The 21,475-nt window shown below is 39.0% G+C and overlaps 1 protein-coding gene across 2 annotated transcripts; it reads right to left on the bottom strand.

Annotated features, from left to right (window-relative positions):
- Positions 1-253: 253 nt before the first annotated feature.
- On the bottom strand, positions 254-21,057 carry STEAP4 (STEAP4 metalloreductase). 2 transcript variants are annotated; one of them, XM_039709647.1, is made up of 6 exons: positions 20,894-21,057; positions 17,230-17,298; positions 5,009-5,464; positions 3,157-3,684; positions 2,440-2,604; positions 254-1,449 (listed from the first exon to the last, which is right to left on the bottom strand). In XM_039709647.1, the coding sequence occupies exons 3-6, from the start codon at positions 5,462-5,464 to the stop codon at positions 1,180-1,182; spliced, it is 1,419 nt and encodes a 472-aa protein (XP_039565581.1). In that variant the 5' UTR covers positions 17,230-17,298; positions 20,894-21,057; the 3' UTR covers positions 254-1,179. The 2 variants fall into 2 exon arrangements, with proteins under 2 accessions (XP_039565581.1, XP_039565570.1); XM_039709636.1 differs by lacking the exon at positions 17,230-17,298.
- Positions 21,058-21,475: the final 418 nt, after the last annotated feature.

The following is a 21,475-nucleotide window of genomic DNA, read 5'->3' as shown; positions in this document are numbered from 1 at the left end:
CAAAAAGCAAACAAAGGTGGGGGAAGACAAGTCCAGGCAGCTGGCTGAAGACAGGATCCTATTTTAGTATTTGTTCCAAGGCTTCCCAACACCTTTGTGCAACTGAGCACACCAGCAGCTGCATCTTAGTAGAACAGGTTCCCAAAAATATAACAGAGCTCAATAGTGTAAAAAAAAAAATCATCTTTATTGTCTTTAAAACGTGTATTTTCATAGAATTTCTGTAATATTACATACAATGATTTTTTTTTAAATCAACAGTATTATCTTCATGAGATATGACTATTACATATAACTCCTCAAATAAAAGGATTTTTCTCCAGTTTATTTTCTTACAACTCACTGCTTACACCAAAAAAAAAAAAAAAATCACAAATAATTTTTTGCCTATACTTGAAAAGCTGAGGCTTGTAAGCATTTCTCACATCTCTGCCATTTTGATCTCTACTCCTTCCCCTTGCCCCTGAGTATCTGGTAGAGCAGTACAAGCAATGATTCAGCAGTCCTTGACCCACACACTTTGAACATCAGGGTTCCTGTATACAAACCAAACAAATCTTACTCAACTATCTCTAAGGCATCAACATAGCTCTCTCCTTGGATCAGATATTAATGGAGGATAAACAATGCTAGGAGGCAAAGCTCTGTTCCTTAGCTAGCATCCATCATGCATCCGTTTTGTTGGTGCTGGTGGCTTCTGGGGTTAGAAACAGGGAAATGTGTGGAAACTCATGCAGGTGTGCATATGGATCTCTGTGGATATGTGTAGCTGCACGTAGAGCTGAGTCCTGATGGGCAGGATAAGAAAGAGGAGCAAACACTGTCTAACACCAAAGGTTTCTGTGATTCTGCTCAGCTCTGGAGGAGTTCAGGACAACAGAAGAGGGACATGGAACACCACCTACTTCTCACGTATCCTTCTTAGAATGGTGACTAAATAGGCAAGGGGAAATAAACAAAGCAAAATAGAGAGTCTGCAACTGCGTGAAAGCATGCCCGGGGTGCAGAAACTCAGTGGCCTCATTTGTATTTAAAGCTTGTCATTGGGGTGGCTTTGTTTTATACAGAGCCTGGCCAAGTTTTCACTTTTTCTCTCCCCTTCCAGATAGAGTAGGCTTAAGACTTCATTTTTATGTGCCCTCATAATATTTTTTTTTTAAATAATACAGTGTTGTCTAATTATACAGCAGACTTGTTGATAATGTAATTTGACTGTTCTGAGTATTTGGGATTTCTCTCCCAGCCCTGCCGAATTTGTGTGAGTGGTTTGTCTACACAAGGAAATATCAGCACAAATTTGACAACCAGTACAGCACATGGAACAATGAGAGAAAGCATATAGATGTCTGGAAGATACCACTTGTATGTTGATGGGCTCAGGAACCATTTTCCACCATAAACCAGTGTGTGTGCAGTGCACAAAATCAGTGCCAGATATCCCAGTTTGGACTAAAGGAGAAGGAAGGAAAAAAAGGGAAAGAAATGGAAGTTAAAACAGTAAATTAAACCAGAACAAATGCAAATTTAAGGACACAGTAAGATTTGTGCCAACTTGGTTACTGGTGAAATGAAACTGTTTTATATAGCATAAAGGCTCTTATTATTTTTTTTAAAATCAATTAAAATGGATATAGATTAAATAGGTTGGTTCTTTCTCCATCAATATCCCTTATCACTTTTCCTAGCTCACACATACTGCCTAGTGGCTGTCATATTTGTGAAAAAGCAGAGAAAACGCTGACATTCAGTGGAGAGATTAAAGATTTTTTTATGCTCTAGTGCTAATCCATCCAGAAGTATCATACTGCGCAAGTTTCTTGCCTTGATAAAACATTCATTGATAGTAATTTCCCCTTCTCTTTCCTCCCCTCCCCTCCAGCCCAGCTCCTGCAGAGGCACGGCAGCTTGCACCGAACTTCCTCCAAATGGAGAGCTGAGATTATAGTGTTACCAAGGGCAGCCTGTTTATAGTCACAGCAGTTTTTACAGTCTGCAGAAATTGCAGATTCTCTTTAGATGCTTGGCATTGAGAAGATTTGAGTTATAAAGTAATTTTCAGATCCATTTTACTGAATTATCTTGTGAACAAAAAAAAATTAACCCAATAAAATGGCTAAATTATTTTGTCACTTAGTACAATTGTGGAATTTGATGTCAAAGTCAGTTTTCTGTTTTTTATTTCTGAGCTCACATCTTCCCAGCTTTCACTTGTTAATGCAGTAATCCCAGTTGTACCATAAGCAGCCATCAGAGCAGTTGTGAGTTTTTACAACTGTATGGCCATGTAGATGTTTTTTTCACGGTGTGATGGTGGATAATGCACATTTTGAGATAATAATGGAGGAGATCCATAAGTCTCTAGTAAACCTGCCCATGGCCACTATTCATATAGGAAGGAGGTGTTTTTAGAAGAAGGTTTTTTAGAGATGGTCTTCTTACCTGAACAAATCTAAATTCTCGCCAGTTGACATTGTTGCTGACTGAAGGCAAGGAAGTTATTCCCAGAAGAACAAATAAAAAAAATCCTAAAATTCCCAAAGCCAAATAAGAGTCACTAAGCCAGGCATTAGTGTGGTCGAGTGGTTCTGTTTTATTGTTTAGTACCTGAAGAAAAGAAGACCAGGTGTATTTTAGTGATAGCAGTTTTAGCACCAATAAGAAGAAAAAGTTTCTTTACAGGTAAGTAGGAGACAAATGTTATACATTAACTCTCTGATCATCAGAGATTTGCTTTGAATGCCTGCTCAAAAAACAGGAGAGGAATTATATTACATGTAACTGCATTTGAAGTACATATTTTACTGTTCAGTAGATCTGTTGAAGAGAGATATGTGATCCTTTGTTAATTAAGATCAGAAGGTCATAATATATTATATTCCTGAAGGTATATGAAGAAATAGTGTTTACATTTTCCCTGATTATTTTATTAATATGTCAACTATCTAGGAGGAAGGCTGAGGCCAGAAATCCCCTCAGCTCAACATAATATCAACAAAATGTAGATATATCAATGTCTAAAAGAAAGAAAAGCTAGGAATATTACTCTATTTTAAAGAACATTGGACTGTCCACATGGATTTCTGGAGCTCCAGGTAGATGGTATTATTGTAACAGGGCCAGAAGAAAGGAAGACTTAGAGCAGGGAACAAAACTTACCTGGGAGATGATTCTTTTGCCGGTTCTCCAACTTGCGAAGGCACGCAATGGAGTAACAAGAGTGAACACAGCATGCAGGGAAGCAAATGCCAAGGCTATTAGACCAAGCTGTTTCCTGCACAGCATCCATTTGTCCAGCCAGTCTGGAAAACGGCGGTACTTGGTACCTCTGTATAACTGAATAATTGCAGCAAATATACCAGGCAGATACACCAAGGCAAGAAGGATGAGTGCCATTACAGGGCAGACCCGATTTGGAATGGTAATTGCAATAAAAAATGAAAAGTCATTCTTTTCATAAATATAAGTGTAAATTATATCAAGAGCCACACAGTACAAGAGGAAGAATGCAGTTAGGCCAAGGGACAAAAAGATGGGAAACTTCCACATTGGAAAGAGTTGCAGAGGGTAATTTTCTACTTCCTGAGCAGCCAAGAGGGATCCCTTATCTAGTGGAGTGAGACCCAGTGCACGAACAATATTCATGACCATTTGTTTAGCTTCCACATCATCTCCACAGACAAACACCTGCAGACAAAAACAAACAGAAGTTTATTTTTTTACAGAGTTTTTGTGACTTTCTCTACTGCCATCTTGCCTGGATATGGACAGTAAGCACAAGCTTCCTAGGCTGCTGCTTTGCTTACTTGGTTTACTGCTGACCTTAATTAATATAGGCAAAAAGTACCTATAGGTACTTTTGGCAAATAAGTCAAAGAACTTTGAATATAATTCTTTACTTTAGGGAAGAAGATTGTTTCAAGTGGCAAAATTTTATATTTGGAAAGAATAATGTATACCAGGCTTAGTATAGGTCTTTGAGTGGAAGACTTGACACGCTTTTCTGAAGATCTGCAAGTAGTTTGTAAGCACAAGATTTTATAGGACTAAATTGAAGCAAAATTTTCAATAGCTGTAAGTAAGAGCAAAATTTTCAGTTGCTGCTATAGTGGTCCATAAATACTCCAAGGAAGTGAGGATAGAGATCTTATTTGCCTGTCACAAAAGTAAATATTAGTTCTTTCCGGATCTAGTAAAATAGTGAAGAAATCATCTTTTCTGTGATGCATAAGATAATATAGTGCTTTTGGAACTGGGAGAAAGGGGGAAATTTCTGCTTTTGTTGAGATGGTGAAGGTTTATAGAACCTAGGCTTGGAAGCCCTTCGGTGTTTAGCCAAAACCATTTATCTGGCAGCAGAGAACAAAGTTAGCAATGGTTTGAGTAGCTGGATGATTTCATGTTGTACAAGAGCACTATCCTTTCAAGTGACAGAAAACAGGGCCATAATAAATGATTTATCTGCTTCCTATGACCAGCTCTGTGCATGCTGGCCTGTGGTTGAGGAGGTGGTTAAAACAGTTTGCACGCACTGATGCTGTGTTAAACTTAGGTGACGATGATTTAAAAAACTTTATTTATTTATTCACCTTTCAGCATACTTCTTTTGCCAGTACTCATTGCCCTATCACATCCCTTGTCTCCCTTGTTTTGCTTTCTTAATTTTACTCTTGCTGTGAAAATTCCTCCTCCTCATTTCTGTTTAACTTTACTCCTCTGATGACCAACTGATGTAACACTCCTGATTTGTTGTAGCTCTGCTGTCTTTCTTCTCTTACTTCTCTGGTGTCTCTAAACATCTTTCTGAGTTCAGAGGCAAGCTCTTATATTCACTGTTAAGCCATATTAAAAATCCAAAGTAAATTTTAGCTCACATTTAGTTTGAAATGGAAGATTATATTGAAAACACCATCTCAACTCTGCCTAATTCCGCTGTCCTGGGTGTGTTTTGTGTGGCTGGGAAGAAGCCATGTGATGTGTAGCTGTGGAAGTCCCCGTTGCTCAGCCTTACCTGCCGGCTTGCATCCAGCGTGCCCGACTGCAAGGCCCAGGCTGACACGGTGTTAAAGGCTTTCACAACCTTACTGCCAGGCAGCAGCTGAGCCAGGTACTCCGCGTTCGATTCAGGATACTGGTTTAGCTTCAAGTTGTTGCTTATGTCCACCAAGACTTTTCCACGGAGAACCTCTGCTAGTGGTGTGAGGAAGTTGTAATGCTGCCTCTGGATTGCTATAATGATGATGGCAGCTTTCTGCGCTGCCTCTGCGTGGCCCAACACCTCTGCATCCTTGGGAATCAGGTTGGATATCTGCGTGCTTCGGCTTCCATACACCACTGGGTAGCCAGACTGGATCATCTTATGCCCCAGAGCTCGTCCAAAATCTCCAGTTCCAAATATGCACACTGTCTCTCTTTTGTTAGAAGTATGAGGAGCCAAAGCCATGGTGTTGGAAGAATTTTTATTCATCTGTTAAAAAAACCAAGTAATTGAAACAAACTAGGCAAAACATTAATCTCTTGGAAATAAAAGGTTTGTATTCACTCTGGATGTACAAAATAGACACCTTAGCCTCTTCTAGTCCTTTAATATGAATCCTGCACCCTCTTTTGAATACACACTCTCAGAAGATTTATGTACAGTTTTTAAAATACCATTCTGAGCATTCAGTCCTCCATGTCTTATAGCACTCTCTTTTCCATCCATTTTATAGATTTTAACATCCAGCTGAATTGTTTCAGTTTTCCTCTCTCAGAGAGAAAATAGGAGGAAAAGACACAGGAGCTCAGAGAGCAAGTGTAGCATACTTTTCAGAGTAATTGCTGCTTATTTATGCTATAGGAAAACATCGAGGAGGAGTCTGTTTCTAATCAGATTAGAACCTGGAAGGTATTTTTCAAAATACTTTATGAAGGGTTATTATAAAATGTAGCTATAAACCTATCTGTTGTTCTCAGTATTTCCTTCATGCAAATAGTCAGTGCCAGTTTGTTTTATTATTGTTCTTCAATTTCCTGAAGAATGTTCCATGAAGCATTTGGACAGTGGACTTGAAAATTTCATGTTGAAAATAGATTTTTGATATTTATATTTTACTCATAGTGAAATTCTCTTTGAGGTTTTATATCTCTTCCTTTATCACTGTACCTGGCAACTTCAAAGTCTTTAATGTATTATCCATGCAATGGCAGTGTGTTCACTCTGTACTTGCAGAGTGAGACCCATGATACAAATACAGAATCAGAAAGGTTTGTTCCATAGGTCTTGCAGTAGGTCCACACGCTGTTCTCCCTTAGCAAAAGGTGGAATCAGAGCAGAACACCTAAGAAATCCAACAGGAGACCCTGGTCTCAGGGTCTGTCAACCAGACAGACTCGTCTGACCCGTCTCTTGGACTGTCCATCAATTTGGTACTTAAGAGCAGCAATTTAATTTGCAGGGGCCCCAATTCAAATCTTAAACTGCCTCATAACTAACTGTCCTAATAAGAGCTGTGGGAACAACAGGTTTTACAATTCGTGGGTGAAATTGTAAAGAAAATAAATGCATGAAATGAAAACAACTTCTTTGCTCCTGTTGTTTATGATGACCCTTTGCTTACATTCTTCTGTGAAGCACCATTCAGAATGCTGCAATTTATACATACTGCCTTTTAAAACACCGAGATGATGTTTTCCACTTTCTTTTGTATTTTCCTCTAGCCAGAACAGTTTTTGCTTTTAAAAAATCTGACATGAGTGTAAATTATTTGACCCAAACCTTGCATTTGTTTGTTGAATGAAAAAAATCAAGTCTCAGCTTCCCCCTACCTGCCATGACTTAGGGATAAGAGCTGTGAGTCAAGGATGCAAACAGCTGTGGCCTATGCTGTAGGGTGCAAGATTTGCTAGCAAAATAGACACATAAATTCTTATTCTGAGAATCATATGTGAAGATATTTTTTTTTGGACTACTTCTATATGTAGCTATGTAGCCCTCAGCCGGCCTCAGTGCTGGCCCAGCTGCACTCTTGCACTGAGCTGGGGGAGCCCTGATTTAGAGAGGTGCCAAGGCAGCTGCTTCTGGTCATTGGGGAAGGTGAGGATTCAGGCAGAGAAGGGCTGAGGACTGTGTGCTGGAGGATCTGTGTGGCTCAGACAGGTCCCACGGGAGGCTTTGCAGTGCAGCAGGGGGTTAACCCTGGCTCTCTGCAGCTGGACTCCATGTACTTTGACAAGTAGTACACTGAGCATGCAAATAGAACCTCAAAGGGATCCATCTGAATGTGTCTTGCATATTTGTGTGCCCTGACACATGCTTAAAGTCACAAGGTCCTTTGACATATTTGAAAATCATTCTCTGAGGGTTTTATTAATGTCCCACGAGGCTCTAAAGTGACTAAAGCTATGAAATTCCTTTCTGTAGTCTGTATTTCAAAAAGAACAAAGGGTTGTTTATGTAATATAAAGAAATGGTCCAACTCAGTACCTAACAAGACTCAACTCTCTGTCTTTAATTTTATTTTTTAACGAAGTAGTCTCCTATCTAAAATAAAAAGTAAAACTTCTTTGTAACATGCAATCATCCATTTGAAAGCATCTGTATTTGTCTTCAAGAAATCTCAAGTTTTTGCTGAGTGAACTGTTCAATTCATTCTCCTCTCCAAACTAAGGATGGAAAAAACCAAAACTCAGACAAATGATATCAAGTATTGTATTTGGTAGATCAGTGGAATTATGTTTTGTTTGAGCTTATAAACATATTTAACATAGAAATGGATCCACTAGCGAGAAATAAGTCTATAAAGTACTTCCATTGTTCACTTATGCTGAACACCTCGTTTACTAGTGAACACTGAACTTGTTTTGCCAGAGAAGAAAAAAAGAGGGAAATGAAAAGAAAAAAATAATGGAAGAAATGTTTGTTTGGGTTTTTTTTTTTCCCAAAATATGGTTTCTTGAAGTGCTATCTAAGACGTAAAGGGAATGTAAAAGGCATAGAAAGCTGAAGAGAGCTAAGGTTTTCTTTAGTACTTGTGGTCTAATAATAGCCTAATACCATTTTTTAACAAGAGAGACAATTTGCTTGAATAAATTGAGCAGAATTCACCTTTTCTTTGTAAGAGAAAATAAGGATGCCCGTAGCTGTTATAAAAGCATAAATTATATATTAGAAATAAACTATTCACCAATGAATTTTTTAACAAATTGATTATATTGTAAAACTGATAGTGCATCTGTTACTTCTGAAAATCACATGTAAGACAAAGCAAGTTGACTTTTAAATTCCAGGTCTTCTGCATGCCTTCTTCTAAAAAATATAGAAATTAAGTTAATTTTCTCCATAGAACCCTTCTTTTTCTTGCTTTCGACATGTCTTTGTGTCAGCTGGCTCTAACTGAACCAAAATAAGGTTGTAGGCTTGGCAGTGAATGTCTGGAGGTTAATTCAGGCAGTAGGATATGAGCATATAGAAAGTGTATAGGCACATCCTGGCACTGCTGCCTGTGTTTGAAGAAAATGCAGCATCTCATTTAAAACCACCAGCAACTGTGTGGTTTTAAAGCCAAAAGAAGGAAATTGGACTCTCAGATTGATGATAGCAGTAGCTGGAATCTAAGAAGACAGTAATTTTCTATAGAACGAGGTGTTTTACTGTGTGTATCAGCGTGAGAGATGGGAAGCAGAAATATATCACAAGGGACACAAGGGTTTTTTGGTAACTGGCAGCTCAGCCCAAAGGCTGACACTGGGCTGTCACTCAGCAGCTGGTGGCAGTGGAGCTCTGCTCCATGCCCATGGGTTATGCTGGGTGCTTTCAAAGCACCAGAGGAAAGCAGAAATACCAACAAAGGAACATGCAATAATCATTATCTGTTCTTTTACATATGCAGCTGTATATTATCTGAGAAAAAGCCATAGAGATTTGTATGCATACATAATATTTTTCCTTATATCCATCCTCATAACATTAGAGCACTAGTAATGCCTTTTGTTATTTGAAAGATAATCTGTGTAAACTTCTGCAATAATTAGCTCTGTCCTTTCTCCTCTGCATTATTGTTGCATTCTTCTACACTGAGTTATCCTATTTTAAGGAAAATGGTGGTAATCTCTGAGTTTTCTACATCAGTAAAGGTAAAAGGAGATGCTGAAAAAAAAAGAAGTCACCTGCAACACTGTCATTTTTCCCCATTGCATAAACACTAGGGGGAAGTGAACAATGGGAAAGGGGAAAGTACAATGTCTAGTTAAGCAGTTATATTCAAATACTTGATTATGTAGGAAATGGAATTAAGTCAGGCAGATTGCTTTGCACATGGGTAAAAGGAGGGATATGCTAGTAGAAGCAATACCACGGATGAAGTAGAATGCCAAAATGGAAAAGTGGAAATGGGATGGATAATGGAATATCAGAAAGATGTAACATGAAATGCATATGGAAGATCAGTGGAATGATTCAAAAGTTAGAAAGACAAGATGCAAGGAGCAGGAAATAGTAATTTTATGATTTTAATTCAAAAAAGGAACAAAAAATTGCTCTGGTTGTAGTCTTAAGAGGTTCTCCCTACTGCATTTAAACCAAGTCTGATAAATACTTGTCTCGCCTGTTTGTGAAACCTTCCTGTGTTGTGGATGCTGAAGCTCCTTGCTTACTGCCTTCTCAGCCATTTTATTTGGCAAATTTTTGTATGAGCAATCTGTATTGCCTTCCCCACAGTAGACACAGCAGTCAAAGGTGTCAGTTTATCCCCTCTTTGCAGCAGCCTTTGTTGGACATGAAAGCTGTTACTCTCTCACCCTTTTCTTCTAGAAATAAAACAGTCCCACATCTTTCCTGCAACTTGTGTTTCTGTGAGTAGTGATCTTTCTCATGGCTTTCTTCTGATGTTTCTAGGCTAAACTGCTCCAACTGTTAATTAAAAGTGTGGTGCTGACTGCAGTACTCTCACAGAGGTCTTACCAGACAGAAAAGGATTGCTTTAGTTGCCTTACAGTCCATATGTAATCCTGCTGTCACATTTGTCTCATTCACAGCCCAGGTGATTCAATAGTCAGTCAGCTTGTGATGCATTGAGGTGATGAGTGCTTTAACAAGGGGTGTGTGGCAACAGGGCCCAAGATGTGGAGTGCAACACCTGGTGCTGAGCTCAAGATTTGCACACCATGCGGGTGTCAGATTTCCACCTTGGATTAACTTTAGTTGAGCACTGCAGTCTGCATGCCCACTAGTAGCTGAATGCATTTGGGTCCACCTAAAACATCTCTTCTGGCTCACCTTTTGTGGTAAGGAATCTAGTTTCCTGTGTTCCAAGATAACCCTGTAGTCTAAAGCAAAGCTTGAAAGTGATGACCTGCTTCTACATCTGAGCAGAACTGAAATACCAATGCAAATGCATCCTCTTACACCCAGTCCTTTAATTCTCCCACGCCTCTTGCTCCATCCTTGATTTCTGTAGTGTTTTCAGAGCTGTATCGTGCACTTTTCCCTGTTGAATAGTACCATATTTTTTCAAATTGTAGCTTCAATTTGTCAAGATCATTCTGATTTCCAGGCTGTCCTCTAACTTGCTTGCAGTCCTTTTCAACTTTGTCAGATTGTCAGCTTTAATGAGTAGAATGTCTATTCTGGCATTGATGCCATTTAATGAAAGGAATAGGAGTTTTGCCAGGAGAACCCCCTTGTATATCTGCAGTAAATGCAGTCTTCTATTTTGACAATGGTTAACTGAAAGACTGAAAAGTGTTTCTTTTGCTAGTTCCACAGAACCCTACCTTGTATTAGTTTAATCTAAACTACATTTTTTTAGTTTGCTTTTGCCATTTTTTCCTAACATTTACCATACTGAAAAATTTGCTCATGTCAAGTTGTATCACTTCTGTGATTCACAAGGCCTGTTACCCTTTATAAGAAATAATGGGATTGGTTTGGAATATCTTGTTCTTGATTAATCCATGTGCCTGTCATCTGTTTCTTTCTTATTTTCTATGTGTTTCCTCTATTTGTTTGAGAATTGTATTTAAACGGATTATTTAAAAGGGCCATAATTCTGCACCTCCTCTTTTGTTGTACATTTAAAAATAGCTGTTATTACCTTTCCAGTCTTTCAAAACTTTACCTCTTCCACACAATTCTTAAAGACAGTATTTACAACCGTGGAAATGCTTCCGTTATCACCTAAGTGGTGTGAGATGAATTCCATCAGCCTCACTGATCTCAGGTCATTTAACTCACATAAGCATGGCCTAATCTCATTTTTCTGTCATTTAGCAAGTATTTCCAGCTCTTCACTCCTGATGTAAACCCTTCTGTCATGGTTGACCCTTCCAGTGAACAAAAGCAAAATAGCCATTACAGAGCTGCCTTTCTTGGAGTCATTAGTCAATAGTTTCTCTCAGCTGAGTGTCGATCAATTCTCTCCTTGATTTTTCTTTAACAGTTTATGTTTTTAAAAGAAACTTTTTGTTATTCTATATGTACCTTACTAATTATATTTCTTTTTGTGCCGTGGCTTTTCAAATCATACCAACATATTGGCACAATTCTGTGCTTGTCCATAGCTTTTGGTTTGTGTGTTGTTTGAATTTGAAGTTTTGAAGAACTGACAGCTCCAGCCACATGGCTCTCTCATGGCAGTCCCTGCTCTGCATTGCAATCTTTATGTCTGCTTTTAACAGAGTTTCTTTAAGCAGTTAGTCTCCTGACCTAATTTTCTTCTCAAATTGTACTTCCCGTGTAACACCACCTTCCCACCTTCAGGATCTAGCTTGTTATTCTGCTTGGGGAAAAAATCCATTTTTGAGCACTTGATGTTTCTTGGTTGCCTGTGGTGGCTCCAAGCTGTGACAGAACCTCTGTATTTCCCCCTCTTTTTCCCCACAATCTTTTACTGGGATTATATTCTTTTATCTCTTGATTCAGGGAAAAGCTTAGAAGACAAAGCAGGATATAAGGACTATGAGAACAGAAAAGGCCAAAGAAATTTGACCTGTTGCCATGTAAAAGAAAGGTTTATAAGTAGGTTATGGTAGGCCATGGTGTTGTCTACTGTAGGAACTAGTGCCAGAATTTACAGCACTGGTCTATTTATGTTTCTCTCTTTTTTTTTTCTTTTTAAACTCATTGTAAGAATCTTAATCCCAAAGATGGACATAAGGATTATACACCACAACAAATATGTGATTTTAACTGTAAAAATGATGGGTAAAAGGCCTTGTTTTTATGCAAATGAATTATTTTTTACTGCTATTTCCACGTAAATAACAAGGATTCTGTTACTCTGTGCAAGTAATAAAGAGTGTTGGGGATGGAATGGCCTTTCAGGAGCAGCTTGTCATTGCCTAGTACAGCATTCTGGAGGCAAATAAAAGGTCTGACTTAATACATCTTGCTCATTATATAGCATGCTGAGGGTAGATTCATATGTGTGAATTCATACATTCTGGGGTTATGCAGAAGTCATGATAACAGTATTGACTGCATATTCCAGTGATTCTTTATAGTAGAATTTGGATATGAAATCTGACTTCTAGGTTCACCTCTCCAGGAAAACCCTGGTTTTTATGTTTAAAAAGGGTTATTATTCTATAATGATGGAAAGACACTTGGATGGACAATTGGGAGCTTATTAAATTGTTGGGGATGGAATGGCCTTTCAGGAGCAGCTTGTCATTGCCTAGTACAGCATTCTGGAGGCAAATAAAAGTTCTGACTTAATACATCTTGCTCATAATATAGCATGCTGAGGATAGATTCATATGTGTGAATTCATATATTCTGGGGTTATGCAGAAGTCATGAAAACAGTATTGATTGCATATTCCAGTGATTCTTTGTAGTAGAATTTGGATATGAAATCTGTCTTCTAGGCCCACCTCTCCAGAAAAACCTTGGTTTTTATGTTTAAAAAGGGTTATTCTATAATGATGGAGAGACACTTGGATGGACAGTTGGGAGCTTATTAAATAGAGTCCATTGCACAGATGAACTCTAATAGTACCTTGCTACATGGAGAAGTTAATTCTTCTCTTGGTTTCACTGACCTGCAATGTTTAACTCTGCTTGTACAGCAGTGAACCTGGGGCATCTGGGACAAGCAGTTTGGGTTCAGACTGTGACCTCATTTTAAGCTACCAAGATGGCTTCTTACATTACAGCATAACAACACTGCTCTTTTAATACGGATGATTAATTGTTTTCTGCGTTTTTTTTGTTTGTTTGTTTGTTTTTTTCTTTTTCCTTCTGTATCTCTTGTTTCCATTACAGCAAAGATCAGCTGAGCTTTCTCACACAACATCCACATGGATAAGCCCTCAAGCCTCTGCTACAGGCTTTTTTCAGTCAAAGTTCTGTATCTCTCTACTCAGGAAACACCTGGAAGCATGCAGCTCCTAACATGGATTCAGGAACTTGCTTATGTGCTTTGAACCACTTAGGCAGGGCTGAGCACGACAGCTCATTTCAATAACAGAGGTTCAGAGTATTCTCTTCCAAAACATTTTGAGAAGAGCTTCCCACCACCACTACAGAGGGTAAGCCCTGAACTCTGTTGGACCTGATGTGATTATTCATTTCAATTTTGCTGGGCTACTGTGAGCTAATCTCGAGTTGGCATTTAATGTTGAAATGGTGAAAATAAAGCCTTGTCTGATGTCCTTCCTCATGCCTCTTTGAACAGACCAAGCAGGTTCAGCCAAGTTTGCTCTCCCAATGCCTCTGTGTAACCCTAATCCCTCCCTACCTGATAAACATGCATCCTTCCCAATGGTGGTTGAGCACTCCTGGTAACCATGGTGCTTTGACACCATCCCAATGGCATGTTCTTATGTTGGTGGCAATAAAGAACACTGCTTATGACCAAAGGTGCTGAAGGCAGTGGACATGGCCAGAATTATTTTAAAAAAATTACTTTATTTACTTAATATCAGGATTTTGTTTCTCATTGTTTCCTTTAAATTTCATGTACCTGTAGGTGGGCATGGTGAACTTGAACCAAATAAATAAATGGGTGCATATGTTTATTTGGATTTATACTTTTTTCTCTGATAATTCTTAGTTTCCCATACTGTCAAGTTCTTCAAAGTTCAACTTTCTTTCTCAAATAGAGGTAATTTTCATAATTATCTTAAATGCTTATTGCATGTACTGGCATTCATCCCCAGCTGCAGGGTTCTTTTTCTAAATAAGACTCCTGCTTTGTCTTGTAAGGTGCATATTAGATAAAAATGCCCTAATACAGTAAAATTATACATAGTGGTCCATTAAATATCTTTGGAATACTTTATGAAGTATTTCACACATGCTTAATATCCAGTAATTCTGTTGTAATATGGAAAACAGGTGAAATGAGATTTAGAAATTCTCCTCAGAAAGACAGGTGCACTACTCTGAGGTAATCCCATTTACTTAAAATTTCATTTTACTATTCCCAAAGACAGATAAAAAAGACACTGTATAAAAAATACTGTTTCTTACAAGACGACATCTGTGGAACCAAATCTGCCCTAAAATACAAATTGCATTTTCTGTTTCTTGATACACCTAAAACTAAAAGGTATGTGGCTAAACTACTGTCCCATGATTAATCCAGTACTTAAACCCATCAAGAAAACAGCAGAATAGCTCCAACAAACCTATTACAACAAATTATGCATGAATTTTCTTTTAAGCAGATGAATATCTGCTGTTCTTCTCAGCAGAAAATCCTGGGCTCCAGGTTATGACAAAGATGATAAAAAATACTTTTTGAGACAATAAATCCTCCTATGGAGGACATTGCATTTCCCACATCTTCACTTTTTATCAGGAGTACACTAAAACTGCCTGGAGGCTCTTCAGACAGATGAAATGTAGTCCTAAATAGATGTGCTTAATGTTGTCTAAATCATAGCAAAATACTGAGAGGGCTGGAAATCTCACTACCTCCAGCTGCTCCCATAAACACGTAAATACACAGCTATAACTTGAGTAATTTCCTCAGTCTCTTCAGGGTTGTTGTTTTATTTTGAGGCTTGCAGGTATTAAGCTTTAATCCAGCCTATTCAACTGCAAGAAGAATTAAAATATTTCTTAAAACATGTGAAAGTGATCAAGTGTGAGGGAGAGAGAGACCTGCCTGCAGTGCAGGGGCACTGTGTTTATCCCAGCTGGCCCAGAGGATGTTCTGAGGTCTTGAAAGCCGTGCTTGAAGATCCACCAGGCCTGGAGAGGCACCTCTTGGATTCCTGCTGAGGTGTTCCCTCACTGTGAAGTGATTTTCTTGAGCATCTTTAATCTGCCATTTAGAGACAGTAACAAGTAGCTGTGTCTCACAGAGAAATAACACTAGAAATTATGAAGCCTGCTTCCTAGGGGTTTGTGTTTCTGGGCTGATTACAGGCACTGATTGAAACTGTTTCTAATCACAGGAGATGACTCCTGTAACATTTCTTCTAGTGGATTTTAGGTATTTCAGATGTGTATAGTCACATTATCATCTTTCATTTTTCAGGACTCATCTCTGGGGTCTTCAGCTGCCCTCTTTCATGCAACATGAGAAGAAGTGAGCACCCTGCCCTTCTGGTATATTTGCTTGAAATCATCAGTAATAAATGACTGAGGAACACACATAAATGTGAGATGCTCACATACCTCTGCATGAGTGAGAGGATTTCTCACTTCCTACAGAAGTCAAGCTAAAGTAATGGACACCCCAAAAATTTGTGAAGTACACACACCCAAATGCATGTCTTTGCCACCAAAAGAGAGGGAAGAGAGTTTTCACCCAACATCATTGTGGTCTCTTGACAGTAATGGAGAATGAGGAGAGGATATTATTTGGGAGGCTTTTACTGACAGTGAAACCAGTGAAATGAGTGCCTTGCAGTGAAACTGGAATTAGCTGAAATTAAACCAGCAACCTACCAAAACCAGACCTTCCGAACACTAAAAATGTATTCATGCCACATATTTATTATGAGCTCTAGGAGATCATGAAAAGCCTGACTCTTTTCCCATTTACACGAATGAATTCTTGATTTGCAGTTCTTTTGCTTGTGGACTGGGTTGCACAAGTGGGGAAATGAAGCCCAGTTGTTCTGTTTCACCTTTCACAAAAGAAAGGGCAAGGTGGCTGCAGTGGTGCAGCGACAATGCTCTTGGCTGTCTTACACTCCTAGAAATCTGAGAAGTGACAATATGATGAAAGATTTAAGGAACAGAGCATATGAATATGAAATTTTCTTGCCAAAACAAATAATTGTGAATTGCAAGATTTAGGGAATGGGGCCAAGCAGATTTTACAGAAAGTTCATTAATCTAGGTTTAAACACATATTATTGGACAATCCAAGACAGTGGATAACTTCATCAGTTCCCTTACTCACTTGATGTGAAGTGTACTAATTGTATTTACTTGCTCCTTTTGGTTTCCTTTCTTTATTTTATGTGGACTTTAACAATTTCCTCTCTCATTTCACCAAATCTGAGTGGCAGCTGCAGAGACATGCCTGCCTCCAGGACAAAATGAACACTGATATTTTCAAAAGAAATTATTCCTCAAAAAAAACCCCCAAAACACACCAACCCAAAATACCCCAAAAACAAAAGGAGAAAAAAAAAGAGAGTGAGATAGATATTATAATATGCTGTTGCACTTTTCAACAAGGAAAAATTCTTATCAGGCAATCTTTTAAATACTTCTCAAGATGGAAGAAGTCCCTCTTCTTACTGAGCCACTGAGTTTAAAAATCTTTAAGCAATAACCTTAAGTTACAGGCTTTGAAAATTAATTGCTGAGAAGCCTGAGTTTAGAAACATGCTTTTAAAATAGGAAAAAAACCTCCAGCAACAGAATTAATAACAAATTAACAGAGCTATTCAGGGCAGCATCCTATGCTGAGAAAAGGAAAGATCTAGAGTTTGTGGGGTTTTTTTTGCTTTTTTTTTTTGGACCAAAGCCTCCTTTGAGTTCAGTCCAGGTTTTGCAGATTCCTGAGCTGCTGCTGGTGATTCCTGCCTGGCAAGCAGGGATGGGTGTGCACAGCAGTGAGTCATTAGCTTCTCTCCAACCCAGATGTTGGTACAAATGACATCTGCCAGAGTACTGCCTTGGGGCACTGCTCTTGGGGCACAGCACTGCCACCAACTTGTTTACAGGGCAGCCAGAGTTATCCTGTGCCACTGCAAGAGGGACAAGAACACTTACAAAACATCTCTTACAAATCCCTGCTGCCTGTGCCCTCTTACACAGGGGCTGTGGCCTTCAGAGAGAACTCACCCTGATTTCTGTCTTCTGCTTGCTCCTGGCTCTCAGTCAGGGTCTGGTACCTACCCCCATTTCCTACCCCTGTAAAATATCTGGGGTCGAGGCAGAAGCCACTCTTAGTTCTGCATGTCAAGAATGTGCAATAAGCAAAAAAAAGGAGTGAAGGAAAAAGTGGGTATTTGGAAAAGAGACAAATGAAAAGGTCTGGTACCTACCCCCATTTCCTACCCCTGTGAAAAATGTGGGTGCAAGACAGAAATCACTCTTGGTTCTAAATGTCAAGAACATGCAATAAACAAAAAAAAAAAAAAAAAGGAATTAAGGAAAAAGTGGGTATTTGGAAAAGAGACAAATGAAAAGCTTTTTACTAAACTTAGCTGAAGAGCAAAGAGGGTGCCAGGAGGTAGGAAACAAAGTGTCATGCTGCTTCTGTAATTGCCTAATTGGACAAAATAATTCCCTCCTGCAGGGTGACCCTCTCTTGATATCCAGCAAGGAAATGCAATATAAAATAAGGAACTGAGTTTTCTGAATAAACCCGTTGTCTTTATTGAATTACCATTTTATGCGATTATGATTATTGCATAATTATCCACTTTTTGTGAGTACTCATGTCTTTTTACATATTTCCTTCTCTCACAGCCATCATAGCATGGGACCACCCCAGAGAAATCATTTGTCAAACTAGCTTCTGCTTTAATGATGCCAGAAAGTGTTTTGCTCTTTGGCAATCAACTTCTCCACTTAATTTCTTAGCTCTCAAGGCTTGTTTATCTAGAGGCCGCCAGAAACTTGCTCACATAGTTGGCATCACTAAAGGTGGCAGGCAGCAGTAGAACTCTTTGATCCCAGTTCTCAGGTGCTGTAACTTGTCTGAATTGGATGGCTGAGCCTTTTCACCATTGATCAAGCAGTTTGTAGCAGATTATTATAATTGAGCACCTTTGAAGTGCCAAGTGATATGAAGTTCTGGAGCAGTTCATGTTTCAGAACTCAAATCAAATGTATTAATATTCCAATTTTTTAGGGATATCGTGCTGTTTATGGAGGTGGTTTTTTTGCACATTCTTATTTGTCTTGGTGAAGCTGCTCCACTTGGGAAAAACACATGTAGGGAAATCATCCATAGCTAAGAACCTGTCCTCACTCCTGATTTAATCTTAACCTCATGTTTTCCAAAGACAGGCAAGGTAACTGCATGTCCCAGTGGAAGGTTAGACCTAGCCTTGCTGCTGAGCCAGGCTTATCTTTGTTGCTCTGCCAGTGCAACAAAAAAGGCAGCCCAGCCGAGCATTGGAAGAGCAGTCCCAGGCCAGGCAGCCTGAGCCTGTCCCCAGCATAGTGCTACCACCAAAGTTTGGGCATTTCTCTGGTACCCTGCCGGCAGAGACAGCACTCAACAGTCCAGTAAAGTAAACACAATAGCTATAAAATGTGTGTGAAAAGTCACACCTTTGCAGTGGTGTGTCCAGGGCTGCACTCAGTAGTCACTATGAAGTTGGGAGGAAGCTTTGTCAGCCCTCTAATGGATGCTTTTGCTGGCAGCTATTCCATGTATCCAACAAGCACGAGTATAACCAGTGCTTACCCGAGCTGCCACCCAGTATGGTCCCAGAACCCTGCCCAAACCTCCTCAGATGGCAGGACAGAGCTCTTGGGAGCTCAGGAAGGGCTCACCAGGACATTTGGGAGTGCACCTACTTCTCACAGTCCTGCCTACAAACATCTAGTAAGTGAATTAAATGAGTATTTGATTGACAGTGCTCTCACTAAGGGGAGTACATATTGGAGAAATTTTTGAAAAGAAGACAGTATCTGGTTCTAAACAGTGATGTCAAAAAAAGAAACAAAACCCCAGTATTTTGTTTTAGAGCATGCATTATTTGAACTGCAATAAATATTTAAATGTTACATTTAAATACCTGTCTCTACATTTTCTTTCCAAAACCTGGCTTTAGAATCCCAAAGTCAATATACATGAAAATCTGAATAGAATAGAAATAAAGTCAAAATGCCAATGCCTCTAAAAAGTCCTACAGAAAAATTAGATATTGAAAATCTTGCAGTTCCGCTCTGGTAGTTCAGCTACCAAGATGAGAAACAAAGAAATGTTGGCTCAAATCTTGAAGTTACCAAATAAAGAGGTTTAAATAAGAAATAGACTGGGGAGCAGTGAAAGAGACCTTAAATATGTAGATTTTAATTACTCTTCCTGAACGTCTCAGTTGCTGTCTGTATTTTTGAGAGACTAGGTTTATAGGGAACACCCAATGCCCACACTGATGGGGTTTTTACTTTGGAGTAGCTCTGGTCTGGTCCTGTGAGCTTAACTGCAATTAGCTGTGAGATTATTTTGTTTCACCTGTGAGCAGCCAAGATTGCATGTCCCCAGCTGCTCTGCAGTGTGAGACACCGAACAAGACATGGTGGAGAGAAGCAGATTCCCAATGAGCTCCTGCTCTTAAACCAACTACTAGTGCAGGCTACACACTGTGTTCCTAATTTCTCAACACAAAGTAGACCCTTCATCTGATTATCATTTCTGCCTGTAACTAGGGTAATTATAAAACATACCATCTGCTTAAAAATGTACAAATATGAAAAGTGCCTACTATATTTTTATCAGAAAAATCCAATAGGGAGGAAGATAACACAGTGATGTTTGATTTCTCAATGACTATTGCAATATTTTGGTATGTAATTACAGTGCTACTTCATGCTAGTCTAAATAATTGCTATTAACAAATCTAGCAGCTTCAGAAAGGCCACATCTAAAAAAGAATTTTCATCTTCCACTAATTGCATCATTTTATGAAGTCTTAACAGACTTGAAAAAATTGGCCTACAGTCTGAGTGACAGTTTGTGTTACAGATTTAGAGAGGATATGAAATTTTCCTATATCAAAGCTGAAGAACAGTTCTGACAGCTGCAAATGTTCTCTGAATTAATAATGTGGAACTGGTATAAGACAATATTTAAGAAAAATCCATTTCTTTCTGCAGCATTGAAGCCCCTTGCTTATAAAATATTAAACAGGATTAAAATTGGTATGCTGCTTGAATGGAAAGAGGAAACTTGAAATCCACATATGAATCCAGAAGTAAAAATAATCATTAGTTCTAACTTTTATTAGTGATAATTTATAATTCAGGGTAAAACAACACCCTGCCCTTGCTTCTAAAACTCAAACTAATATTTTGGGTCTGGCATAGGAAAGAAAATCCACTTTCTAGTTTCATTATTTAAACCCCACTGACCAATCTTTATTTGCAGAAGCCTTCTTCACTGTAACTATAACAAACACCTCTGGAAGATTAAATAAGCCTGTTATCTGCTATGTAAGCTCTCTGAATATTAACTGACAAATCTGAAGTTCTGGTTTGTCCTGACTTTACAGATACAATTACTTTCTTATTTCTCAGTTCTTCCTTACATCAGCTCTTAGTTACAAATATATTGTATAATGTCAATAAAAATCCAGGAGACATGGCGTGGCTTTGTGGGTTTTTATTTTTTTTTTTTGTCTAGCAGAGAGAAAGGCTGGGCTAAAATTTCATCAAGAGACTTAAATTTTTAACTTCAAGCCCACCTAAACTTCTCAGGTTGAGAGTTTAGCCATTCCCCATTCTCAGCTGCAGGAATAAGAGAAACCTGTGTCATCTGAGTAAAACTCACCTGTGCACTCTCCCTGATGCAGTCCCCCTAAGCAAGCCAGTGCTTTCCCAGCTGGTGAGATGCTGTGTGTGCACCAAGGGAAACCTCAGGAGCTGCAGAGAGGATCTACTGCTTGGAGCAGACACAGAAACCCTGACAGCTCAGCTGGTATTTATCTAGAGGAAGCCAGGGTGAGTGAACAGGGCAGGAATATGTGAGGGGATGTTGCAAGCCTTTTCTGTCTGCGCGGGATGAAAGAACTTCCCGTCAAAGTCTCAGGGAAAGTCCCAGCCCTTGTATTTACAGCTGAGGTGAAGCTGTGGTTGCTTTTATCATGCTGGCACTGACTTGCCCCTTAGCTATTGGCCAGAGCTAAGGTTTGGCTGCTTTTTCCCACTCTTGTATGACTAACCAGAATTGCATAAGAAATGTTGCAGAAGCACAACAACAAATATTTGCCTGGAAGGAAAGCTGCTTTGCTGTGTCTTGGCTCTTCTGTGCCATTCCACCTGTAGGTAAGGACACTAAGATTGCCACATTGGGATGAAAGGAATTTGGCATAGGGTGGTTGAAAGTAGCCGATCTCTGAAATTCTCTGGATAT

Source organism: Passer montanus, unplaced genomic scaffold (assembly GCF_014805655.1).
Source record: "Passer montanus isolate IOZ18808 unplaced genomic scaffold, ASM1480565v1 scaffold10, whole genome shotgun sequence".
In the NCBI taxonomy this organism is placed as follows: domain Eukaryota; kingdom Metazoa; phylum Chordata; class Aves; order Passeriformes; family Passeridae; genus Passer; species Passer montanus.
Note: the sequence above shows the minus strand (reverse complement) of the source record. Positions and strands in the feature narration are given on the sequence as shown.